The sequence below is a fragment of the Dermochelys coriacea genome, chromosome 1 (genome assembly GCF_009764565.3).
Source record: "Dermochelys coriacea isolate rDerCor1 chromosome 1, rDerCor1.pri.v4, whole genome shotgun sequence".
NCBI lineage: Eukaryota > Metazoa > Chordata > Testudines > Dermochelyidae > Dermochelys > Dermochelys coriacea.
The window spans coordinates 206,401,060-206,423,930 of record NC_050068.2 but is presented as its reverse complement, the minus strand read 5'-3'; the positions used below and the strand labels follow the sequence as shown (position 1 = coordinate 206,423,930).

Here is a 22,871-nt window from a genome sequence, read left to right as displayed (position 1 = left end):
GACCCCGTAGTGCAGTACAGAGCAGGCCAGGTGTTTTTTCAGGATGGCCAGCCTGAAAGGGGCTGGGCTTAAAGAGAGACATTAGAAGGCAAAACAATCTCAGGAGACAGAATATCACACTTTGGTTTCCTGGAGTTTGGTTAAATGGGTTTGCACTGAAATTCCCATGCTGCATTTATCCTCTAAAGCCTGGTTACCTCAGGGGAGCAGGTGTGTGTGTGTTAACCCTTTCATTGCTACCCAGCCAAGACTGTGTTTCTAAAGGGGAAGTGGCAGCACTAGTTAAATATCTTCTCCAGGGAATGCTGGGCTGAGCTGAACAGGCTGGATTGCAGAGCATGTTGTACCTGCCCTGCTTTGGATGTCTAACATCAACAGACCCTGGTCATCATTGAACCTGGGACCTCTGGAGCTTAGTGCATGAGCCTCTACCGCATGAGCTAAAAGCCAACTGGCTGTTAGCTATGGCTGTAGAGCAGACTCATTTAACTCTCTCTCCAAGTGGTCTCAATGCCACTAAATGGGACAGAACACCATACCCAGAAAGTGTGTGGGTTACAGATGTGCTGCCTTCCACATGAGGTGTTGCTGTTTCTGCTCCACACGGTGGCGAATGATGCATTGCCTGAGGCCAGTGACCCAAACAGTTTCTGGAGCACAAGTTGATTCTGCTACAAGACAAAGGCTCTGGGGAAAGTAAATCAAGCCATTCAGTTAAATCCTGTTCAGCAAAGCCTGCAGCTTTGGGCTGGGATCTCATTAGGTTTCATAAACTAGGCAGGGACATGTCTGGCTAGTGCTTGGATAGAGATCTCTGGAGAAAATCCACATGGATTCGGGAACTGCTGTTGATGAAAGAGTAAGTGATAGGTACAGCTAAGATTTTGTCACGGATATTTTTAGTAAAAGTCCTGGGCAATAATGAAAAATTCACGGAAGCTGTGACCTGTCCCTGACTTTTACTAAAAACATCCATGATAAAATGAGGAGCCTGGACAGCTGTGGGTTGGTTGGTAGCTGTGGGTTGGTTGGTAGCCTCCTCTGGGGGCTCCAAACTCCAGGGGTTCCCCCTGCCGCCACAGAAACCAGGAGCTCCGGGGGTTCCTTCTGTTGCCCATGGAGGCAGAGAGCTGCAGGGGCCCCCAGGGTGGCATGGAGCAGCAGGGGCTCACCCCTTCCGCCCACAGCAGTTGGGAGCCCCAGTGGTCCTCACTGCTGCCTGCAGAGGCAGAGAGCTGTGCGGGTCCCCCCTGCCGCCTGCGGTGGCGGGGAATATTGGGGTTCCTCCCTGCCTCCTGTGGCAGTGGGAGCTGTGGTGATCACCCTGCTGCCAGAGGGAGTCCCCCCTGCGACCTGCAGGAACAGTTCGTGGTGGAGGTCCCTTCTACTGCCCACAGTAGCCGGGAGCTGCAGATGGTCTGCCTGCAACCTGCGGCGGCAGGGGACCCTGCAGCTCCCAGCCAAGGCTGCCTGAAGTCACGGAGATCATGGAAGTCACGGAATCCATGACCTCAGTGACTAAATCACAGCTTTAGTGATAGGTAACCCAGTGTGGTGGTAGGTGGTGTCATCTTTCAAGAAACCTAGGCCCTGACTACTTGTGCTCACTAACCATCCCATGGCATTGTTTTCAGGAGTACGATGTTACTTCCAGTAACATGGCCAAATGCAGACTCTAGGAATTACCTTCTGCCTGCCTATAACTCCCCTGTAGTTTTAGGATATGTCTTCACTGCACAGTCAATACAGGCTCTTACCTGGGTTGTAGGCCAACCTCCCTCCCAGCCACACAGAAACTCTCTGACCTGGGTTTGTAGGTACTGTAAGACCAGGCTAGCTGACCCAACTGGAGTGGGTGGGGGAGGATTAGAATCCATGCTTTGCTTTCACTCTGGCTACAACCCAGGACACAGGCTAAATTACTCAAGTGTTGATAGTCCTCCAGTACCTCTCACAGTTCCCCAGGAGATATAGACATGATTTCCTGCAACTGACAGAATGGACTAGGAAACAATTCCAGAGCATCTCAGTACACAGAACTGTGGGCTGTGCCCCCAGACACACAAAAGCAAGAGGAGAAACAATGAGGACACAGTAACAGGGGTAGGGCTTTGCAGGGTGGCTTCTCACATCCAGGCTAGGCTAACCCTGGTGCTAGTCATCCCAGTTCACTGGGCAGTGAAGAGACACCTTTAGTAAGATACTATGTTCTTTAATGCCTGCTCTTAACTATTGTGTAGTGTTGCTGTGTGCTGTTAAACAGCTGCTGAGTTCAACCTCAGATGTGGCTGCATTTCCATGAGAGAGGTTATCCATATTCATATGTGTGTAATTATGGCCCATAAACTACTTCGGGATCTATATAACTGTGAGGATTGATTGAGAATTAACACACTAGCGGTTCACTTGATCTCATTGAAAATGTCATAGGTGCTGTCAAGAGCACAGAAACAGCTATTTGGAAAGTCTGGGCTTGGTCTCACTGGTGTTTCCTTTCTCTGTAGCTGGCTGTATAGAATTCTACCCTCTGTCTGTCACAAGCCCTTTAAACCCATGGATCAGGGCCACCTGACACACAACTGGGATGAAGCGGAAGCTGACCCCAACCAGGTAACCAGATCTGAAGAGAGGGAACATCAGTATTTGGAAACTCTATGACTATTTTCATTGCAGCCTCATCATGCCTAATGCACAATGGGAACTGCACTTTTAAAATGTTTATTAGCATGAATCCAGCACTGAAAAAAAGACAAATGTGTCCTATTAAAATCCCAAAGACACATTTTGGTTCTGACAATACTAATAACAACAGATAGCTGCTCTTCCTTAGTCTCTTCCATCTAAAGATCTCCATGCGCTCTACAAACAGTACTCAATCCTCCCAACACCCCAGGCAGGAGAGTAAATATTCGTATCCCCATTTTATAGATAGGGAAGCTAAGGCACCAAGCAATTAAGTGACTTGACCAGTCAGTCACACAGTGAGTCCCTGTGACTAGAGCCCAAGAATTCTGACTCCCAGCCCTGTGCTTCAACCACTAGAGCGTGCTTCTTCACATGCATGTTAGCAAATTGGGTGCTACCCTTGGTCTCTTGGCTGGTAATTAGCACAGCCCTTGTAATCACCGAATTTGGGCAGTGCTCTCTCCAGGCTTTCCCCAAGCCACAGTCCCATGCTTGCCACCTCTGCTACTGCACCTTCTCAGCAGGGCCTGATTAACCTTTTGTGGGCCCGGCACCAAACATATTTGTGGGCTCCCATGAGGGCAATGGAGCATGGCACGGGGAGGTCGGTCCCCAGAGCGAAAGGCCAGCCAGAGACAGTGGGGCATGGCATGACAGGAGCAGCCCAGCCCCATCCAAGAGCACTGTTTACAAACCAGCAGTTGCCAGATGCACACTGGCCCACCAGGCCTTGTGCTGCCAGCGTGCCCCTTTCCCTCGAGGATAGGCCCATGCTGTGCCACACGGCCCCCCGATTCTCTATGCCCAGCACCCCCCAGACCTATTATACCCAGTGCCCCCCACTGACTCCCCCACCACAACTGCTAGCACCCCACACAGAACCCCCACTTCCTAGCACCCCAACACACACAGACTTCCCCCATCACCCAGCACCCCCCCAACAGAACCCCCCCATTGCCTAGCACCCAAAACATACAAACCTACCCCACTGCCCAGCGCCCTTGCCCATCACAGCCCCGCACTCCCCACTAGGGTTGCCAGTTTTGGTTGGATGTATTCCTGGAGATTTAATCACATGAAATAATCTTTAATTCCTGGAGACTCCAGGACAATCCTGGAGGGTTGACAGCCCTACTCCCCACAGGCCCCCCCAGAGACCCACTCCCCAGCGCAGAGCAGGGATCCCCCCTCCCAGCACAGTGCTAGGGAGCAGGACAACTGAAGCTCAGGAGTGGCTCCATCTCCCGGGGCCACACCCAGCCCTGCCTGCCTGATTGCAGGAGTGGGTGGGGGAGGGCAGCCACCGACTTTCCCAGCCCACCACTTCTGCAGAGCAGTAGAGAGAGGCAGGCCCCACCCCTGGGGAGCCCAAAGGGGATGGTCACTGGCCCGGAGCAGCACAGACTGAGAGCTCTTCAGGCCGTCAGCAGTCTGCCAGTGATGGGGGTGGAGAGGAGCCCTCAGCCAGCGGGCCAGCGAGAAGAGCTAGCAGTGTGTGGGGGAAGGGCCAGGGGGTGGAGAGGAACCAGCAGCTCAGGGCGCAGAGCAAGTGGAGTGGGCCAGGCCGGGACCCCTTTTGAGCGTGGGTCTGGTCCCATGGTGCCGCTGGTGCCATTGCAAACCCAGTACTGCTTCTCAGTTTTCCCAGTCAAAAGGTCATCTGACTCCCACCCAGCAGGCAGAGGAGCAGATTGTTCCCACAAGCATTCCCTCCGCTTGTTTTTGGAGATGTTACTCCCTTTCCATGTGTTTCTCCTCAGCCCTCCTTGGAAATCAGGTTTTGTTCTAGAGAGTCATGCAGAGGGATTACATTTGTCTTCCTCTTTTATGGCCTTGCCATCATCTTTAATCATGATTTCCTCTCTCCATCAGCCACATAGCATTTAGTTTTGCTAATCTGCCTCGTTCCTCCTGCCATCCTTCCCTCTCTGTGTTCTTGTATTTATTGGCTCTAGCTTCTCTTGGGTTTTATCCTCGATGCATCATCATTAGCTAATTTCCAGCCATCCGGTGGCCCCACTATTTATCTCAATATTCTCCCAGTTGTGCTGAAATATGTTTTCCAGTCACAGTGACAGGATCATATTCGTGTGTCTTTCTCTGATGCTCCTTCCTAGCTAATGTTTTGATGGTTTCTATTATAGCCTCATCCATCCTTGATCCCCTTTCACAAACAAATCTTAAGTTGATGATTATTTATTATTATAGGTATCTCTATGGTATCCATCCCAGAAGTATCTGGAGCTATTTATTTACATTACATCGGTTCCCTGAAGGAAGAGTGACAAAATGGCCATCCCCTCCCTCACTTCTTAAAGCCACCATAATCAAATCTAGGAGGATAATTTCCTAGAGCTGAGAGGGAGGAACCATTTTTCAACGACATCATAGAAGAACGAGAGGAGATTCAGTTTCTCTGACAAGGAGAATGTCTTGCTATCAGTATGGTGTTTTCTATAGCACCCATAGTGAAATTAAACATAAATTAAAAGGTACAGTGACTCAAGTGAAATCCCTGCAAGCTGCATGGACACTTTTCAAAAGCACCATAATAGAGGCTCAACTTAAATGTGTAGCCCAAATTAAAAAAAACAGTAAAAGAACTAAAAAAGAGCCACCATGGCTTAACAACCATGTAAAAGAAGCAGTGAGAGATAAAAAGGCATCTTTTAAAAAGTGGATGTCAGATCCTAGTGAGGTAAATAGAAAGGAGCATAAACACTGCCAAATTAAATGTAAAAATGTAATAAGAAAAGCCAAAAAGGAGTTTGAAGAACAGCTACCCAAAAACTCAAAAGGTAATAACAAAATGTGTTTTAAGTACATCAGAAGCAGAAAGCCTGCTAAACAACCAGTGGGGCCCCTGATGATCGAGATACAAAAGGAGCACTTAAAGATGATAAAGTCATTGCAGAGAAACTAAATGAATTCTTTGTTTCAGTCTTCATGGTTGAGGATGTTAGGGAGATTCCCAAACCTGAGCCGTCTTTTGTAGGTGACAAATCTGAGGAATTGTCACAGATTGAAATGTCACTAGAGGAGGTTTTGGAATTAATTGAGAAACTTAACGGTAACAAGTCACCGGGACCAGATGGCATTCACCCAAGAGTTCTGAAAGAACTCAAATGTGAAATTGCGGAACTATTAACTATGGTTTGTAACCTGTCCTGTAAATCAGCTACTGTACCCAATGACTGGAAGATAGCTAATGTAACACCAATATTTAAGAAGGGCTCTAGAGGTGATCCGGGCAATTACAGACCGGTAAGTCTAACGTCAGTACTGGACAAATTAGTTGAAACAATAGTAAAGAATGGTTTCAGAGTAGCAGCCGTGTTAGTCTGAATTCGCAAAAAGAAAAGGAGTACTTGTGGCACCTTAGATTAGTTAGTCTCTAAGGTGCCACAAGTACTCCTTTTCTTTTTGCGAATAGTAAAGAATAAAATTGTCAGACACCTAGAAGAACATAAAGTGTTGCGCAAAAGTAAACATGGTTTCTGTAAAGGGAGATCATGTCTTACTAATCCATTCGAGTTCTTTGAGGGGGTCAACAAACATGTGGACAAGGGGGATCCAGTGGACATAGTGTACTTAGATTTCCAGAAAGCCTTTGACAAGGTCCCTCACCAAAGGCTCTTACATAAATTAAGTTGTCATGGGATAAGAGGGAAGATCCTTTCATGGATTGAGAACTAGTTAAAAGAGAGGGAACAAAGGGTAGGAATAAATGATAAATTTTCAGAATGGAGAGGGGTAACTAGTGGTGTTCCCCAAGGGTCAGTCCTAGGACCAATCCTATTCAACTTATTCATAAATGATCTGAAGAAAGGGATAAACAGTGAGGTGGCAAAGTTTGAAGATGATATAAACTGCTCAAGATAGTTAAGATCAAAAAAGACTGAAGAACTTCAAAAAGATCTCTCAAAATTAAGTGATTGGGCAACAAAATGGCAAATGAAATTTAATGTGGATAAATGTAAATTAAATGTAAATGTAATGCACATTGGAAAAAATAACCCCAACTATACATACAATATGATGGGGGCTAATTTAGCTACAACTAATCAGGAGAAAGATCTTGGCGTCATCATGGATAGGTCTCTGAAGACGTCCACACAGTGTGCAGCTGCAGTCAAAAAAGGAAACGGGATGTTAGGAATCATTTTAAAAGGGATAGAGAATAAGATGGAGAATATCTTATTGCCCTTATATAAATCCAGGGTATGCCCACATCTTGAATATTGTGTACAGATGTAGTCCTCTCATCTCAAAAAAGATATACTGGCATTAGAAAAAGTTCAGAAAAGGGCAACTAAAATGATTAGGGGTTTGGAACGGGTTCCATCTGAGGAGAGGTTAAAGAGGCTAGGACTTTTCAGCTTGGAAAAGAGGAGACTAAGGGGGGATATAATAGAGCAGGGGCGGGCAAACTTTTTGGGCCGAGGGCCATATCTGGGTGGGGAAATTGTATGCAGGGCCGGGGCAGGGGGTTTGTGTGCGGGAGGGAGTGTGGGGTGTGGGAGAGGGTATGGTGTGCAGGAACAGGCTCAGGGCAAGGGATTGGGGCAGAGGAGGGCTGTGGGGTGCATGAAAGGGCTTAGGGAAGGGGGTTGGGGTGCAGAAGGGGTGCGGAGTGCAGGAGGGGGCTCGGCAGTGTTCAGGAGGGGTGTGGACTGAGGGAGGGAGCTCGGGGCAGAGAGTTGGGGGGCAAGAGGGGGGCAAGGTGTGATGGGGGCTCAGGGCAGAGAGTTGGGGTGCAGGAGGGGTGTGGCAGGGGGCTCAGGGCAGGGGGTTCAGATGCATGGGGGTGCAGGATGCAGCAGGAGGCTCAGGGCAGGGAGTTGGAATGCAGGAGGGGTGCAAGGTGTAGGCAGGGGGATTAGGGCAGGGAGTTGGAGGGCGGGGTGCAGGATGGGTTCGGGGTGCAGGCTCCCGCCTGGCGCCACCTACCTAAAGTAGCTCTGGGCTGGCAGTGGCGCGCATTGGGGCCAGGACAACAGGCTCCCTGCTCTGGCCCCACGCCACGCCGGTCTGGGAAGCGGCCAGCACCACAACCCTGCATGGCCCCTGGGGGATGGGGGTGGCACAGGGCTTCGCGCACTGCCCTTGCCATGACTCTCGGTACCTCCCCCGAAGCTCCCATTGGCCACGGTTCCCCATTCCCGGCCAATAGGAGCGGCGGGAGGCGGTGCCTGGAGGCAAGGGCAATGCATGAAGCCCTCTGTCGCCGCTCATCCCAGGGACGTGGTGCCGGCCGCTTCTAAGAGCGGCGCAGGGCCTGCGGCACCACGGGGAGCAATCCCACAGGCCGGATCCAAAGCCCTGAGGGGCCAGATCCGACCCGCGAACCATAGTTTGCACACCCCTGTATAGAAGTATATAAAATCAGAGTGGTGTGGAGAAAGTGAATAAGGAAAAGTTATTTACTTGTTCCCATAATATATGAACTAGGGGGCACCAAATGATATTAATGGACAGCAGGTTTTAAACAAATAAAAGGAAGTTCTTCTTCACACAGCGCACAGTCAACCTGTGGAACTCCTTGCCTGAGGAGGTTGTGAAGGCTAGGACTATAACAGGATTTAAAAGAGAACTGGATAAATTCATGGAGGTTAAGTCCATTCATGGCTATTAGCCAGGATGGGTAAGGAATGGTGTCCGTAGCCTCGGTTTGTCAGAGGGTGGAGATGGATGGCAGGAGAAAGATCACTTGATCATTACCTGTTAGGTTCGCTCCCTCTGGGGCACCTGGTATTGGCCACTGTCGGTAGACAGGATACTGGGCTGGATGGACCTTTGGTCTGATCCAGTATGGCTGTTTTTATGTTTTTACCCATCACTTTAGTACCTAAGCACCCCTGGAAGCACTCCAGCTAACTGTACCAAGGGCCTTTGGGTATTGGGAGTCAGAGACCAATAGGTGCCACCGTTCCTTTGCTTTCTCAGGCTCCGATATCTGAGCTGGGAATATAGTCATGATCAGTGAGTTAGTTGCCAGAACCTAGTGGTCATAGACACCACAAGGCCAGGGTGTTGTTTGTCTGGGTGCTCTCAGCGTGCCAGCACAATTGATCTTAAGTTTGGCCCCAGAGCTTGCACAGGTTTCAGAGTAGCAGCCGTGTTAGTCTGTATTCGCAAAAAGAAAAGGAGTACTTGTGGCACCTTAGAGACTAACAAATTTATTTGAGCATAAGCTTTACAATCCATTACAATCTACATACCACACAGACTATGCTGACAGCTTGTGCCACACACTCTCAAACGGCGGAACCACCTGATCAACATCCTCTACAGCAAACAGGGAAAGATTAAGAATGAGCTCTCAAAACTGGATACTCTCATAAAGAACCAACCTTCCAAACAAACTTCCTCGTGGCTGGACTTTACAAAAACTAGTCAAGCCATTTACAACACACACTTTGCTTCTCTACAAAAGAAAAAGGACCCTAAGCTATCTAAACTACTACATGCCACAAGGGGCCACAACAGTGGTTCCCGTAACCGACCCAGCAATATTGTTAATCTATCCAACTATACTCTTAACCCAGCAGAAGAATCTGTCCTATCTCGGGGCCTCTCCTTTTGCCTCTCCACCCTCATGAACATGATACAGTTCTGTGGTGACCTAGAATCCTATTTTCGACGTCTCCGACTCAAGGAATATTTCCAACACACCTCTGACCAACATATTAACCCACAGAGACCTTCCTACCAACACTACAAAAAGAAGGATTCTGGGTGGACTCCTCCTGAAGGTCGAAACAACAGACTGGACTTCTACATAGAGTGCTTCCGCCAACGTGCACGAGCTGAAATTGTGGAAAAGCAGCATCACTTGCCCCATAACCTCAGCCGTGCAGAACACAATGCCATCCACAGCCTCAGAAACAACTCTGACATCATAATCAAAAAGGCTGACAATGGAGGTGCTGTCGTCATCATGAATAGGTCGGAGTATGAACAAGAGGCTACTAGGCAGCTCTCCAACACCACTTTCTACAAGCCATTACCCTCTGATCCCACTGAGAGTTACCAAAAGAAACTACAGCATTTGCTCAAGAAACTCCCTGAAAAAGCACAAGAACAAATCCGCACAGACACACCCCTAGAACCCCGACCTGGGATATTCTATCTGCTACCCAAGATCCATAAAGCTGGAAATCCTGGACGTCCCATCATCTCAGGCATTGGCACCCTGACAGCAGGATTGTCTGGCTATGTAGACTCCCTCCTCAGGCCCTACGTTACCAGCACTCCCAGCTATCTTCGAGACACCACTGACTTCCTGAGGAAACTACAATCCACTGGTGATCTTCCTAAAAACACCATCCTAGCCACTATGGATGTAGAAGCCCTCTACACCAACATTCCACACAAAGATGGACTACAAGCCGTCAGGAACAGTATCCCCGATACTGTCACTGCAAACCTGGTGGCTGAACTTTGTGACTTTGTCCTCACCCATAACTATTTCACATTTGGGGACAATGTATACCTTCAAATCAGTGGCACTGTGATGGGTACCTGCATGGCCCCACAGTATGCCAACCTTTTTATGGCTGACTTAGAACAACGCTTCCTAAGCTCTCGTCCCCTAATGCCCCTACTCTACTTGCGCTACATTGATGACATCTTCATCATCTGGACCCATGGAAAAGAAACCCTTGAGGAATTCCACCATGATTTCAACAATTTCCATCCCACCATCAACCTCAGCCTGGACCAGTCCACACAAGAGATCCACTTCCTGGACACTACGGTGCTAATAAGCGATGGTCACATAAACACCACCCTATATCGGAAACCTACTGACCGCTATTCCTACCTACATGCCTCTAGCTTTCATCCAGAGTATACCACACGATCCATTGTCTACAGCCAAGCTCTATGATATAACCGCATTTGCTCCAACCCCTCAGACAGAGACAAACACCTACAAGATCTCTATCATGCATTCCTACAACTACAATACCCACCTGCTGAAGTGAAGAAACAGATTGACAGAGCCAGAAGGGTACCCAGAAGTCACCTACTACAGGACAAGCCCAACAAAGAAAATAACAGAACGCCACTAGCCATCACCTTCAGCCCCCAACTAAAACCTTTCCAACGCATCATCAAGGATCTACAACCCATCCTGAAGGACGACCCATCACTCTCACAGATCTTGGGAGACAGGCCAGTCCTTGTTTACAGACAGCCCCCCAATCTGAAGCAAACACTCACCAGCAACCCCACACCACACAACAGAACCACTAACCCAGGAACCTATCCTTGCAACAAAGCCCGTTGCCAACTCTGTCCACATATCTATTCAAGGGACACCATCATAGGGCCTAATCACATCAGCCACACTGTCAGAGGCTCGTTCACCTGCGCATTTACCAATGTGATATATGCCATCATGTGCCAGCAATGCCCCTCTGCCATGTACATTGGTCAAACTGGACAGTCTCTACGTAAAAGAATAAATGGACACAAATCAGACATCAAGAATTATAACATTCAAAAACCAGTCGGAGAACACTTCAATCTCTCCGGTCACTCAATTACAGACCTGAGGGTGGCTATCCTTCAACAAAAAAACTTAAAAAACAGACTCCAACGAGAGACTGCTGAATTGGAATTTAATTTGCAAACTGGATACAATTAACTTAGGCTTGAATAGAGACTGGGAATGGATGAGTCATTACACAAAGTAAAACTATTTCCCCATGTTATTTCTCCCCCCCACCCCACCCCCCACTGTTCCTCAGATATTCTTGTTTACTGCTGGAAATAGCCTACCTTGCTTTGTCACCATGAAAGGTTTTCCTCCTTTCCGCCCCCTGCTGCTGGTGATGGCTTATCTTAAGTGATCACTCTCCTTACAGTGTGTATGATAAAACCCATTGTTTCATGTTCTCTGTGTGTGTATATAAATCTCCCCTCTGTATTTTCCACCAGATGCATCCGATGAAGTGAGCTGTAGCTCACGAAAGCTTATGCTCAAATAAATTTGTTAGTCTCTAAGGTGCCACAAGAGCTTGCACAGTTCACTTCAGTTTTCTGTGCAATCTTTTATTTATATATTTATCCTTTTATAAGGAGCCCACAGTGAGTCTTCTAAGAACCTGATCCAAAGTCCATTGAAGTCAATGAAAGGTTTTCCCTTTACTTTCGTGAGCTTTGGATCAGGGCCCAACACAATAAAACCCAGACATAACAAAAAATCACCCAGTTGTTTGAATACAACTCAAAGCCTAACATCTAGCACAGGGTGTCAAACTCCTTTGGAGGAGGGAGCTGAATTCTTTGTTTCATTATGGTCCATAGGCTAGGCTATAATTTCAAGATGTTCTACTCCCCTCGTTCCACGGTGGACCTCCCACTAATTTCAGTGGAGGTTTGCACCAATATCAAGGGGAGAATACAGCCTTTAGGTGGGAGCTAAACATTATTATTTACTCAGTAACTTGTCACATTCAGCATCACTCAGTGAGAAAATATGCTCTCCTTTAAGCCACCTTTATTTCTGCCCGTTGTTCTTTTCCTTTCCAATCTCTCTTTCTCCCCCTCTCCTGTTTTGTGTCTCTTCTCTGTTTTTCCGTCTGCATTCCCTTGCCTGCAGTGACTGTCAGTTCGCAGCCATCAAGGGCTTAAACTGATCAGCAGTGGACACTTGAAGTTGTCACTGTTGCTACTGAAGTATCTTCATTGCCCTTTAGAATTGTCACTCCCAATTAGATGAATAGGGGACAGGGAAGTTCACACCTCTGAGTCATTGCTCCAGGCTGTCTGCAGACTCAGGCAGACATGTCGTCACTTTGCATTTACACTAGGTTCACATTTAGGAGGTTATCGCTGAAGCAATGAGGCCTAGCCACTTTTTTATTTTAAAAAATGAAAGCTTAGAGTGTCCATAACCTGATTGTTTCATGCTGGTCATAGGAATACATCACGAGGGCCACATCTGGTCTGCAGACCATATGTTTGACACCCTGACCTAAACTGGTAGCTCCTTCAGAAATCTCTCGCTCTCTGACATCTAAATATCTCCTCCCCCAGAGGCCCCCTTTTTTGAGCAGCCAAAGTCTCTTTGTGTGGAGAGCCCCTTGGGACGTTGCTGCATGGCAACAAACATGCTGAAGGTTCATCCAGATGCTCCCAAGGAAGAGCATTGTATCCAGTGGCCTGGGCTATTGTATCACTCATAGCTCGCACCCTCAGTCAGCTGTTGCATCATGTGTTGATCCCTTGCCAGTTTGGTCTGTTAGCTCACTCTGCCTTGCTTGTGTATCATATCTATTGTTATTATGACTATTATTAATAATAAATAACCCTTTGCTCTTCTCCAACCCCTTCTGTCACTGGATCTCAAAGTATTAATGAGATAAGCCCTACTCCTTCTGTAAAGCAGATAATTATCATCCTCATTTCACCGATGGGGGAACAAAGGCACAGAGCAAGATAGTGAGTTGCTTAAGGTCAGACAGGCAACCTCTGAACCTGGACCTTCTAACTTTGAGCTCTGTGTTTTAAACACTAGACCATCCTTTCTCCCCTATGTATCAGTCTATCCACACTCTCTTTAAACTGCCCCTGCCACTTGAAAAGTATCAGACTTGTTTAGTACAAGAGAAAGGCAATTCATAATTATTTCACTCAAATCTTTTTCATTTATACTTTCTTGATCCATTTGATTGCTTTTTAAAAAAAATTAATATCCTGTAGCACAAAGTCATACAACACTTACTTCCCTGTGTTCAGTAGGAGACTCTGCCAGGAGCAAGAGCTGCCCGACTGACCCGACCTGGCTGCCCATGCCAGGGCTTGAACTGCAGGATTTCTTTGTAAGCAGATGGTTTCAGAGAACAGAGCAATTATCTGCCAATAGCAGTGCCAAGCCTGGTGTGCAGCTGATTAATAAATGATGAACTCCTGCACTGTTTCACTCAGAGGTGCATCTGCCGTGGCCCAGCACACTACCACTTTCTTTTCCTCCTAAGGTTAATCTTCAAGGAGACTCTGACAAGTCATTTAGACTCAAAATTTAGATTGTTTTTTTTAAACTGTTACAAAATGTTAAATGATTTAAAAAGAACTATCAGCAGAGAGCCTGATTCTTCCCTCAGATCCACCAGTGTTAATCAGGAATAACTCCATTGAAACCCAGACACTTACATTGGAGTAAACTTGGAGTACATACCCAGAGGTCTCATTGGGCATGTAGTGGGATGGCTACCCTGAGCCACCGCCCGTGATACCTCAGTTGCACCTCTATTTTTACTGTGCTAGCTTGAGAAGAGCTAGCTCAGGTACAGTAATGCTGGCAGGGAATCGCACTTCTCAGCTTAAGTGTAGCTATATCTTCAGTGTCACTGAGATCACAATTGGGGCCCAAAGCTTTTTGGTTGTTGTAGGGGTTTTATTTAATTGAAACCTGTCTCCGTAGTGTTAGGAGCCTTGGCTCATGCCTCAGAAACAGCGAGCAAAATTGACTGCCGTTCCAAATAATATATACTTCTCGAGCACCTTTTATGTGAGCAACTCCACAACGTTACCAACAGCAGTTATCTGAGCCCGCAGCCCCCCTGTCTAACAGGGAAACTGAGGCACAGAGAACAGACAAGAGTAGCCCAGGGTCATGCAACAAGTGAATGGTCGCATGCTGAGCAGAGCACAAAATGACACAAACAGCATTGGTGGTGACGAGTCAGTTAATCTGAAATTCTTTGCATGTCAGGTAGGGTTAGTAACACAGGGAAGGACAATTTTTAAATAGGAATTTCAAGCTTGGCAACTCCCAGGTCAGAAAACTGGTTTGCAAAATAATATTTTTAAGATCTCCTGCGAAGAAGAAAACCCTGAAAATACCAAGCAGAGGGCAGGGTGAGGGCATGGAGGGCTCTCTGTTCTTTTTAGCTAGTATTGTTCATATTAAAATGGCTGGCATTTCCTTCCTCACTTTGTGTTTGCTTGATTCTAGCTGAGATGGAAGCCTTTTGAGATCCCCAGAGCCTCTGAAAAAAAGCTGGACTTTGTGAGTGTAAGTCAAGCAGCTGGAGCCTCCCAGGCCATGTCCCTTCTTTATAGGATTTAGTAGAGCAGATAGCAATACTGTGCAGTTTACAGAGGGGGAAACTGAGGCACAGAGAGGCCCACTGACTTGCCCAAGATCACACAGTGAGTCAAAGGCAGGGCTAGGAATAGAACCCAGGAGTCCTGCTCTTACTACTAGACTGTACACTGGCAATAAACAGAGTCTGGGTAAAGAGCAGCCAAGCCTCGAATATAGTGTTTTGGTACCGAAAAGTCAGAAGGGCTTTTTGCAGCCATAGCTCCCTAACTGAAATCAACCAGGCCACTCAAAGCCCTACCCTCCCAAACTGGGTCTGACGCCTGAACTACAGAGTGAGAGATTCGCTGCTCCCTTGGCATAGACAGAGGCGTTCACTCCAGCTGAGCCCAGCCCCATTCCCCTTACGAGCTCCCTGGCAAATGCTATGAGGAGGACAGACACCCAGGGTAGCTCATCTCCTCAGGGAGAGGGTTTTCCCCACTCCCTACCAGTGACTATTGAGCTGGGTCTGTGCCTTCTGCCATGGTTTTTGAAGTCCCCTCTTTACTGGGCTTTAGAGAAGCTTCATGTGCTGTTAGCCACTGGCCTGCTGCTCTGCTGCATATTCAGCTTTGAGAGGTCTCCAGGGATCAGGGTCATTTTAAACAACAGCAAACAACAGTCACGCAGAAACAGGGAGCCCAGCCAGCAGGGGTGGGATCTGCGAGGAAGGAGGGAGTCCAGCCAGGGGGCACAGCCCCATCAAAGGGGATGGAGGGATCTTGTCTTCATCCAGCTACCGGCTGCTCTTTCTAACTCAGTGTGTTTGTCTTCTAGGGTTTGCACACATTGTGTGGAGCTGGGGAGCCCAAGTCACGGAATGGGATTGCCATCCACATCTTCACCTGTAACACCTCTATGATTAATAGGTCAGTGACTATTAGATTTGAGGTCCAGGTTTTCCAGGGCTGGTAGTTTGCAAGTTAGTTGCAAGTGCTAGGCTTTGTCTACACTAGCATTTTTGTTGGCAAAACTTTTGTCAGTCAAGGGAGTGAAAAAACCACACCCCTGACCAACGTAAGTTTCACCGACAAAAGTGCTGGTGTGGACAGCGTAATGTTGGCGGGAGACATTCTCCCGCCGCTCGTTGGGGGTGGTTTAACTATGCCGCTGGCAGAGCTCTCTCCCACCAGCAAAGAGCGGCTACACATGAGACCTTACAACGGCACAGCTGTAGTGGTACAGCTCAGCTGTGCCGCTGTAAGGTTTGTAGTGTAGACATAGCTTTAGTGTTAGTTTGCAACCATCCCGATAGCATATGTAATTCATTGCAAATGCTCTCTGAGAGCACAGACGAAATAGCAACTGTTTTGCAAATAACAATGCCTAGATATCCCTTAAATTCATGTGCACACAACAAAAGTACTTAGATACTATGGTGATGGGTGGTATAGAAAACCCTAATAGATTGCACTCCCTTGGGTAAACATCGTGCAAAGAGATGGGGACGCACATTGATCAGCAGGGAGGTGGGAATGGTGAAGGGTTGGGGCTGCAGAGATAAGAGGGGCTTTTCTGCAGGGTTCATAGATCCTTATCCCACAGACCAAGCTCACCCTTGGAGGTCAATAATAATTAGTATCACACCTGACAGACATTAACAGTTTCTCACAACAATTCTGTCAAGTGGGTCAGCATCATAATCTCCATTTTACAGATGGGGAAATGGAGGCTCAGAGTGGGGAAGTGATTTGCCCAAGGTCACAGAGGAAGGATGTTAGCAGAGGCAGGACTAGTCCTCAGGAGTTCCTAGTCTTGCGCTTTGTGCATTAGATCATCCTGCCTTCTGCATGCCTCTGTGTGCTGAGGCTCCACCAACCCTGTGAATGGGGTTCCCAAGGTTGCTTTTGTTGGCATCACTGACACTCTACCTGCTCAAGAGACCCTCATATTACAGCCTGTAGTATGTGTGTGCCTGTGCTCCTTTTTCTTTAGGTGCTTTTACAATTCAGATGGAGACTTCCTGATTGGTGAGTTACTGATGTGACTTCTATTTCCCCCATCATTGCTAATCTCTGTTGCCAACAGCCCTCCTCTCTGTTTCTCCCAACACCTGGTTCATTCTTCCTCCTGGGAAGGTTTGGACAGTGGTCAGTGATAAACATCACTCCTGGACCATCCAAAATTAGGTGGTTTGGTAACGGTTAAGTTGCCTACCACCTTCAGCTTCTCTCTCTCAGTCCAGGATTGTAAGTCTCTTTTTTTAACAGGACCCAGATTCCTTGGCTAGCTAGTCAGTGTCCGGTTCCTAATGCTCTGCATCTGTAATGCTATTGTGGGAATCCCATTAGGCATGTCATAAAAGCCCTTGAGGTTTTCTGGAAACTATAAACCCTGGGATTGATAGACAGCTCACAGTTTTGCTTCAGTCCAAGACTAGTGAGTCTTTGACAGGGGATCTGTGTTCCTGAGTTCCACCAGACTGGGGTGTCCAAACTTGCAACAATAAGTGTTGCATTGGAACTTGAAATGCATGCATATTTAAATACTTTATTTCACCAAAAATAAATGCATGTGACCCTGATATTTGTTTGTATCTTTCTTGATTGATGAATAGAAACGACTTGGTGACTGAACTCATTCATCAGCAAAAACCCCAAAATACCAAACTGCGGTTCCTCTGCTCTCTCCCCACCTTGAGGTGAAAAGGAGAAGGCCCAAGTAGGGCACACTGCATGACTTCACAGGCCTTCCGGTTACAGTGTGGGCCCTCCTGGGCTAGTACATTCAAGAGAACGAATGCAAAGGTTAACTAAAGACCATTAGCCCCCGCTCTAGTCGAGTGGAGAATTAACCATACTCGGCCTCTGCTGTGTATCAAAGAAGGGAAGGGGTAACCACATGGAAAGCAGGATCCTGTAGCTCTTGGAGACACAGTTTGCATCTTTGGTGAAGGGGAGAGGCTCCTCACATGAGAGAATGTGTTGAGTAATCCCCCGAACCACTGCCCTGAGAGATAGTGCAATAGTAACGTCTCCCCCTTTCTTTGTATTCTCAGAGTTCAGAAGTTTGGACTCACTGCCACTCAATAATTAATTTATTCTCCTAGTGGCGTAGGTGCAAGGGAAGAAGAGCTGACTGGCTAGCTCTGGGGATTGGCATACGGAGCTTTTCGCATCTAGGTCTCTAGTGTAAATCCATCCTCAGCTGCTAGGCCCAGATCCTCAAAGGTGTTTAGGCACCTTGCTTCCTTTGGTTTCAGTGGGAGTTAGGCACCTAAATATTTTTGTGGAGCTGGGCCCTAGTGACCGAACACTGCTCCCATCTAATGGCTCTTCACTGGCCCTTAGGTGAAATGAATCTGAGGAACTCAGGCCAGTTCTTAGTGGATATACAAATCAATCACAGCTGTCATTAACCGGACTTCTTGTTGTCAGTTTAACCTGAGACCAAGTACTGAATGGCTCAAGAAGGCTGAATTTGTATCTTATCTCTCAAGGTGATCCCGCTGGCAGGAGAGCAGTGAGAAGCACAGTTGCACTACTGTGGCAGGCTCTGTGGATACAGAGCGGTCAGTCTGGCATCATTCATCAGCAGTTGCTTCTTTGAACAACAAAAGAACATGTTTCTGTGTTTTTTTTCTGTCTGAGCGATTTGTTTGCCTGTAACACTGGTCTGCTTCTGTTTGCTGCTTACAGACAACATTTCTCCCTAGGCCACAGTGTGAGGGTGATGGTGGGGTTAGGAAGGACAGAGTGCATCTGCAGCTAAGAGAAGCAGGAGCCTTCCTCGGAGGCTGGTAGCATACCGGGGAGGAGAATGAATTTGCAGATTGAAGCTTATAAACTGTGACTTTTGTTGACAGGAAAACCCTCCGGTTTCTCAGTGTCCGCTGCTTATGTTTCCTTCCCACAGTGCCACAGCAAGGGAAGCTGCTCATCACCTCTGAGTTTGGCAAATTGCTGGTGGAGCCCAATGAGATCTGTGTCATTCAGGTGAGGAGTAGGCAGGATTCCACCTCCTGCTGGCTTATTTTTGGAGGGAACCTCCGAAAGCATGCTGCTGACGTTGAAACAGTGAGTTTTGCTCCACCCGATCCCCAGAGAGATGGACTAACCCAGGGGGCCTTAAACTTTGCTCAGCATTAGGAACTTGCCACGAACCCCTGGGCTGACCTAATTTGTGTACAGTGCACCAGTCACAACCACCCTAATCTTTAATAGAGAAGCATACAGTGTGGCATGGGCTGCTTGAATCCAGTTTGAGCATGGCATGCTGGGATATGTAATCTCGCAAACCATGCCACCATGTCCAACTTGAGGGCAGCCCTGTGGGGCACCCTGTAGAAGTCAGTTGGCTGCATTTGGCCCACAAGCCGCACATTGGCCACCTCTGCATGAATCTTTTGTGGGCTGTAACAACCATCTTGAGCTGCTCTTGGTATCTACTTTTATTTTTTCCTTCCTAGCAAGGGATGCGTTTCAGCATGGAGGTGTTTGGAGAAACCAGGGGCTACATCCTGGAGGTGTATGGCACGCATTTCGAGCTACCTGACCTGGGACCCATCGGTAAAGATTCATCATCAAGTTTACAATGGGTTCCGTGGGGCCAGAGTGCTACAAGAGCAAGGGACTGAGAGCCAAAATCCATTCCTCCTTCCTCCTCAGGCTTTCCATTCACATGGGATACAGAATGCCAGGCCCATCCTCTTCTTGTAGCAAACTCCTTTTTACGACATAGGAAGGCTTAACATTTCAGAGACCTCTCTGCTAAGAATGAATTGGAAGCCTCAGTATGAGATGCTCAATAGGAATCCTGGAGATGCTCTTCAGTTGCTCCCTGACAAATGGACACTATCATTTCACAGAGTAGCCCCCATTCCCAACAAAAAACTTGGAAGGCCATTAATTCCTTGATCCTCCCGGAGTAGAGAAAGGGATCTTTCCCCCCACCAAAATGCCCTCTCCTGTGTGATGTGTGCTCTGCAGATCCTTTGCCTTGTTCACTGCTTGCTCTGGAGTCCTGTGGACCTGTGGAATGAGATTATAAGAGTGATTCTTCGGCACCCTTAGCTGTAGCACTCCAGGCAGGATACGGTGATTTCATGTCGTTACAGTCAATGCCTGTTTCATACGATTATTTATACTATTTTGCCTATGTATTTGTAACAAGTTTTTTCATTAGTTAGCTTTTTTCAGAGACACTTTTGGAATTCTTGAGTCTCCAAGAAGTGAGAAATCTATTCTAATGTTCACTTTTTGAAGAAAAGAAAATGACTGTACTTGCCTGCAATCCTTCTTTTCAGGAGGTAGTAATTGTAAGAGATTCTCTCCCTACCAGCCACTCCACTTCCCCCCAGAGATCATTTATATTTTATTCTTGTTTAACTTCACTTTTCACTTGAAAACTGACAGCTGGAGGAAAGTACTGACTGTTAAACCTCAGCAGCAGGTAGTAATGCCTGGCACTTTTATCCAAGGAAGTCAAAGTTCTTTGTAATAATAACAATAATAATCATGAGAAGAAGAAGAATTCTTAGCACCCTTGGTGCTTTACACTTGAAAATATTCTACAGACATTAACCAACTCTTACAGTACACCTAAAAGTAAATAAGTATGATTAGCCTCATTTTATTATTATTTTCCACACATCCAGAAATGTGCTAGTGCCTGATGACTTTCTAGAGATCTTTCCCCAAGGTTATACAACTAGTCAGTGACAGAGCCAAGAATAGAAAGTCCCTGATGTCTAATCCTCTTCTGCCACCCCAAGGTAACACTCCCCGACTATTGAGGGAGTGTAACAGTGTAGTAATCAGAGTTGTGAGAGTTGTCTGACTCCCATGATGGGAACATGGACTTAAGTGCCAGAGCGTGTAACAGTGACCCCGTCTGACAGTAAGGATTACAGGTAAATAGTTTTGTTGAGAACAATAAGCCTCTTTATGGAGTACAGTGAAGTGCCTCTAAAGTCATTCAAACTCCAAAAATACACCGGTATAACCAGGGAAGGACAACAGTCCCCACTTTGTAAAGACATCACTCAGAATCTTGCTGCTTTCTTTTTTTTTCTACCCGAGGGGCCAATGGTCTGGCTAACCCACGAGATTTCTTAGTGCCAGTTGCCTGGTATGAAGATCGCCAAGTAGCAGGTGGCTACACAGTGATCAGCAAGTACCAGGGCAAGTTGTTTTCAGCCCAACAGGTAAGGAAATCAGAATCCTTTTCACAAAGACTGGATCACACTGAAGCTCTATTAGTTATAAGTGCACATTGTAGGATGTACTATTTACCGACGTGGCAAATAACTTTGGGGACCAATACTTCTCCCACTGAAGTCAGCGGCCAAACTCCCACTGAATTAAATGAAAGTAGGATTGAGCCCGTTGTTTGCTGGCACATTTCTCCCTCCAGCTAAAATGCTCTCCGTCCATAGTAAATGTTTCTTAAATAATTGTTTGACTCTGAAGTTAGTGATTCATTGCCTCTAAGTGATGATTTTTACCTCACTCCTTCCAAGTGCTATTCAGTGGCCTATGTGAAAGGACAGGAGTGTGTTTTTGTGGGAGGGCATTGGTCTAATTTCTAGTGGGCAGGTGTTCCTGTCACAAAAAATTGCCATTACAACTATTTCCGTATGGATGGTGTCAGCAGTGAAGCCAAGGAGTAAATGGGCCTTGGACACCAAACTCCCCTCTCATCACTAGAGATGGGGCAGAGCTGAGGCCCATTGGCAGGGTATGGCGAGGAGGAATGTGCCCTGCCACTGCCCAGGCAGTACCTGTTCTATGGATACACAGGGGGCTTCGGCCTCCAGGCTGTCAACAGAACACCATTTACTAACACTAAATGCATTTTGAATAACAGAGCAGTGCCCTGTATGTTAGCAGCATGTTGGAGAGTGCTGGGGATAATCCTCTGCTGCCTTTGTTCTTCTTGATTTGATAGGATTTCTCCCCATTCAATGTGGTGGCCTGGCATGGAAACTACACACCATACAAATACAATCTGGATAACTTTATGGTCATCAATTCTGTTGCTTTTGACCATGCGGTAAGTTCTAAGGCTGTCAATATAGGCACGTATGATGTGGAGCAATTAAATTGGCGCCTATGAAATCTAAAGCCCTTGGGAGCTGAGGGTGCTCAACACCACTGAAAAACTAGGTCTCTTATTAGGAGCCTAAATATAGATTTAGGAGCATAACTGGGGTACTTAAGTTTGAAAATGTTGACCTAACTTCTCCAGTGCCCCACAATGTATCAGTGGCAGAGATGGAAATAGAACCTGGGACATTCCTGTTGCCCAGTCTCCTGCAACACACTACCCCTCCTCTTCGTCTAGTCTTCTGCTTGCCACACCACAAGACCAAAGTCTAATTCAGGCCAAATGTCTGTAAATCCATGGAGTTGGGGACCAAATCCTGCAGTGCTGTAAATGGCAGTGTAAGTTGCACAGCAGGTAACTGGTGAATTAGAAAATGTATGTCAGTGGAAAGTCTGTGTAGCTTGCACCACATTGGCATCTCAAGCACCTGTGACTTTCAGTCTCTTTGAGAACAGCTGGGAAAGCACTGAACAGGGCTGTGCAAGGCAAGACAGTTCCCACACAGAGTGGGCCCAATTCTCCAATCCACTACACTTGTTTTACATTGAAACACTGGGTGAAGCTGGTGAAACAGGCTGGGAACTCGGGCCTTACATCAGGGAATCTTACACCCTCCTGGTTGTTGCTTTTCCTGTTATACCTTGAATAAGTAAAGGGGGGAATATAAGTTACAGTCCTTTTGCACACCTGCTAAATTGATCAGACTTAGTCTAGTTTACCATTTACTCCTGATTTTTGACAGACTTACAGCAGGCATGTTGCTGACAGCACTGTGTGTCCCTGCTGCATTTGGACCACAGCTGTCTTTCGGTAACATTATATAGTTATTATTAATTACTATTATTATTTAACATTCCTGTTGTTGGAGTACTTGGAGTCTACAATCAGGTTGAACTCCACTGTGCGAGGCCCTATACAAACATATAAAAAATGCCAGTCCCAGTGCCAAAGAGCTTGTGCTCAAAAAGACAAGACATAACAGGTGGATGAGACAAACAAGCAGGCCAGGATGGGGAAGACAGAGTAATAGCTATAAAAG

General features: G+C 46.9%; 1 protein-coding gene across 4 annotated transcripts in view; it reads left to right on the top strand.

Moving 5' to 3' along the window:
- The window catches only part of HGD (homogentisate 1,2-dioxygenase), a 58,469-nt gene that overhangs the window by 25,036 nt on the left and 10,562 nt on the right, over positions 1–22,871 (top strand). For all 4 annotated transcript variants that reach the window (XM_038374881.2, XM_038374872.2, XM_043512729.1 and 1 more), the window contains 8 exons: positions 2,505–2,610; positions 14,654–14,713; positions 15,563–15,654; positions 16,721–16,755; positions 18,641–18,720; positions 19,194–19,293; positions 20,806–20,930; positions 21,674–21,778. In XM_038374881.2, coding sequence (XP_038230809.1) covers positions 2,505–2,610; positions 14,654–14,713; positions 15,563–15,654; positions 16,721–16,755; positions 18,641–18,720; positions 19,194–19,293; positions 20,806–20,930; positions 21,674–21,778 — 703 coding nt within the window. The remainder of the gene's footprint in view (positions 1–2,504; positions 2,611–14,653; positions 14,714–15,562; positions 15,655–16,720; positions 16,756–18,640; positions 18,721–19,193; positions 19,294–20,805; positions 20,931–21,673; positions 21,779–22,871) is intronic.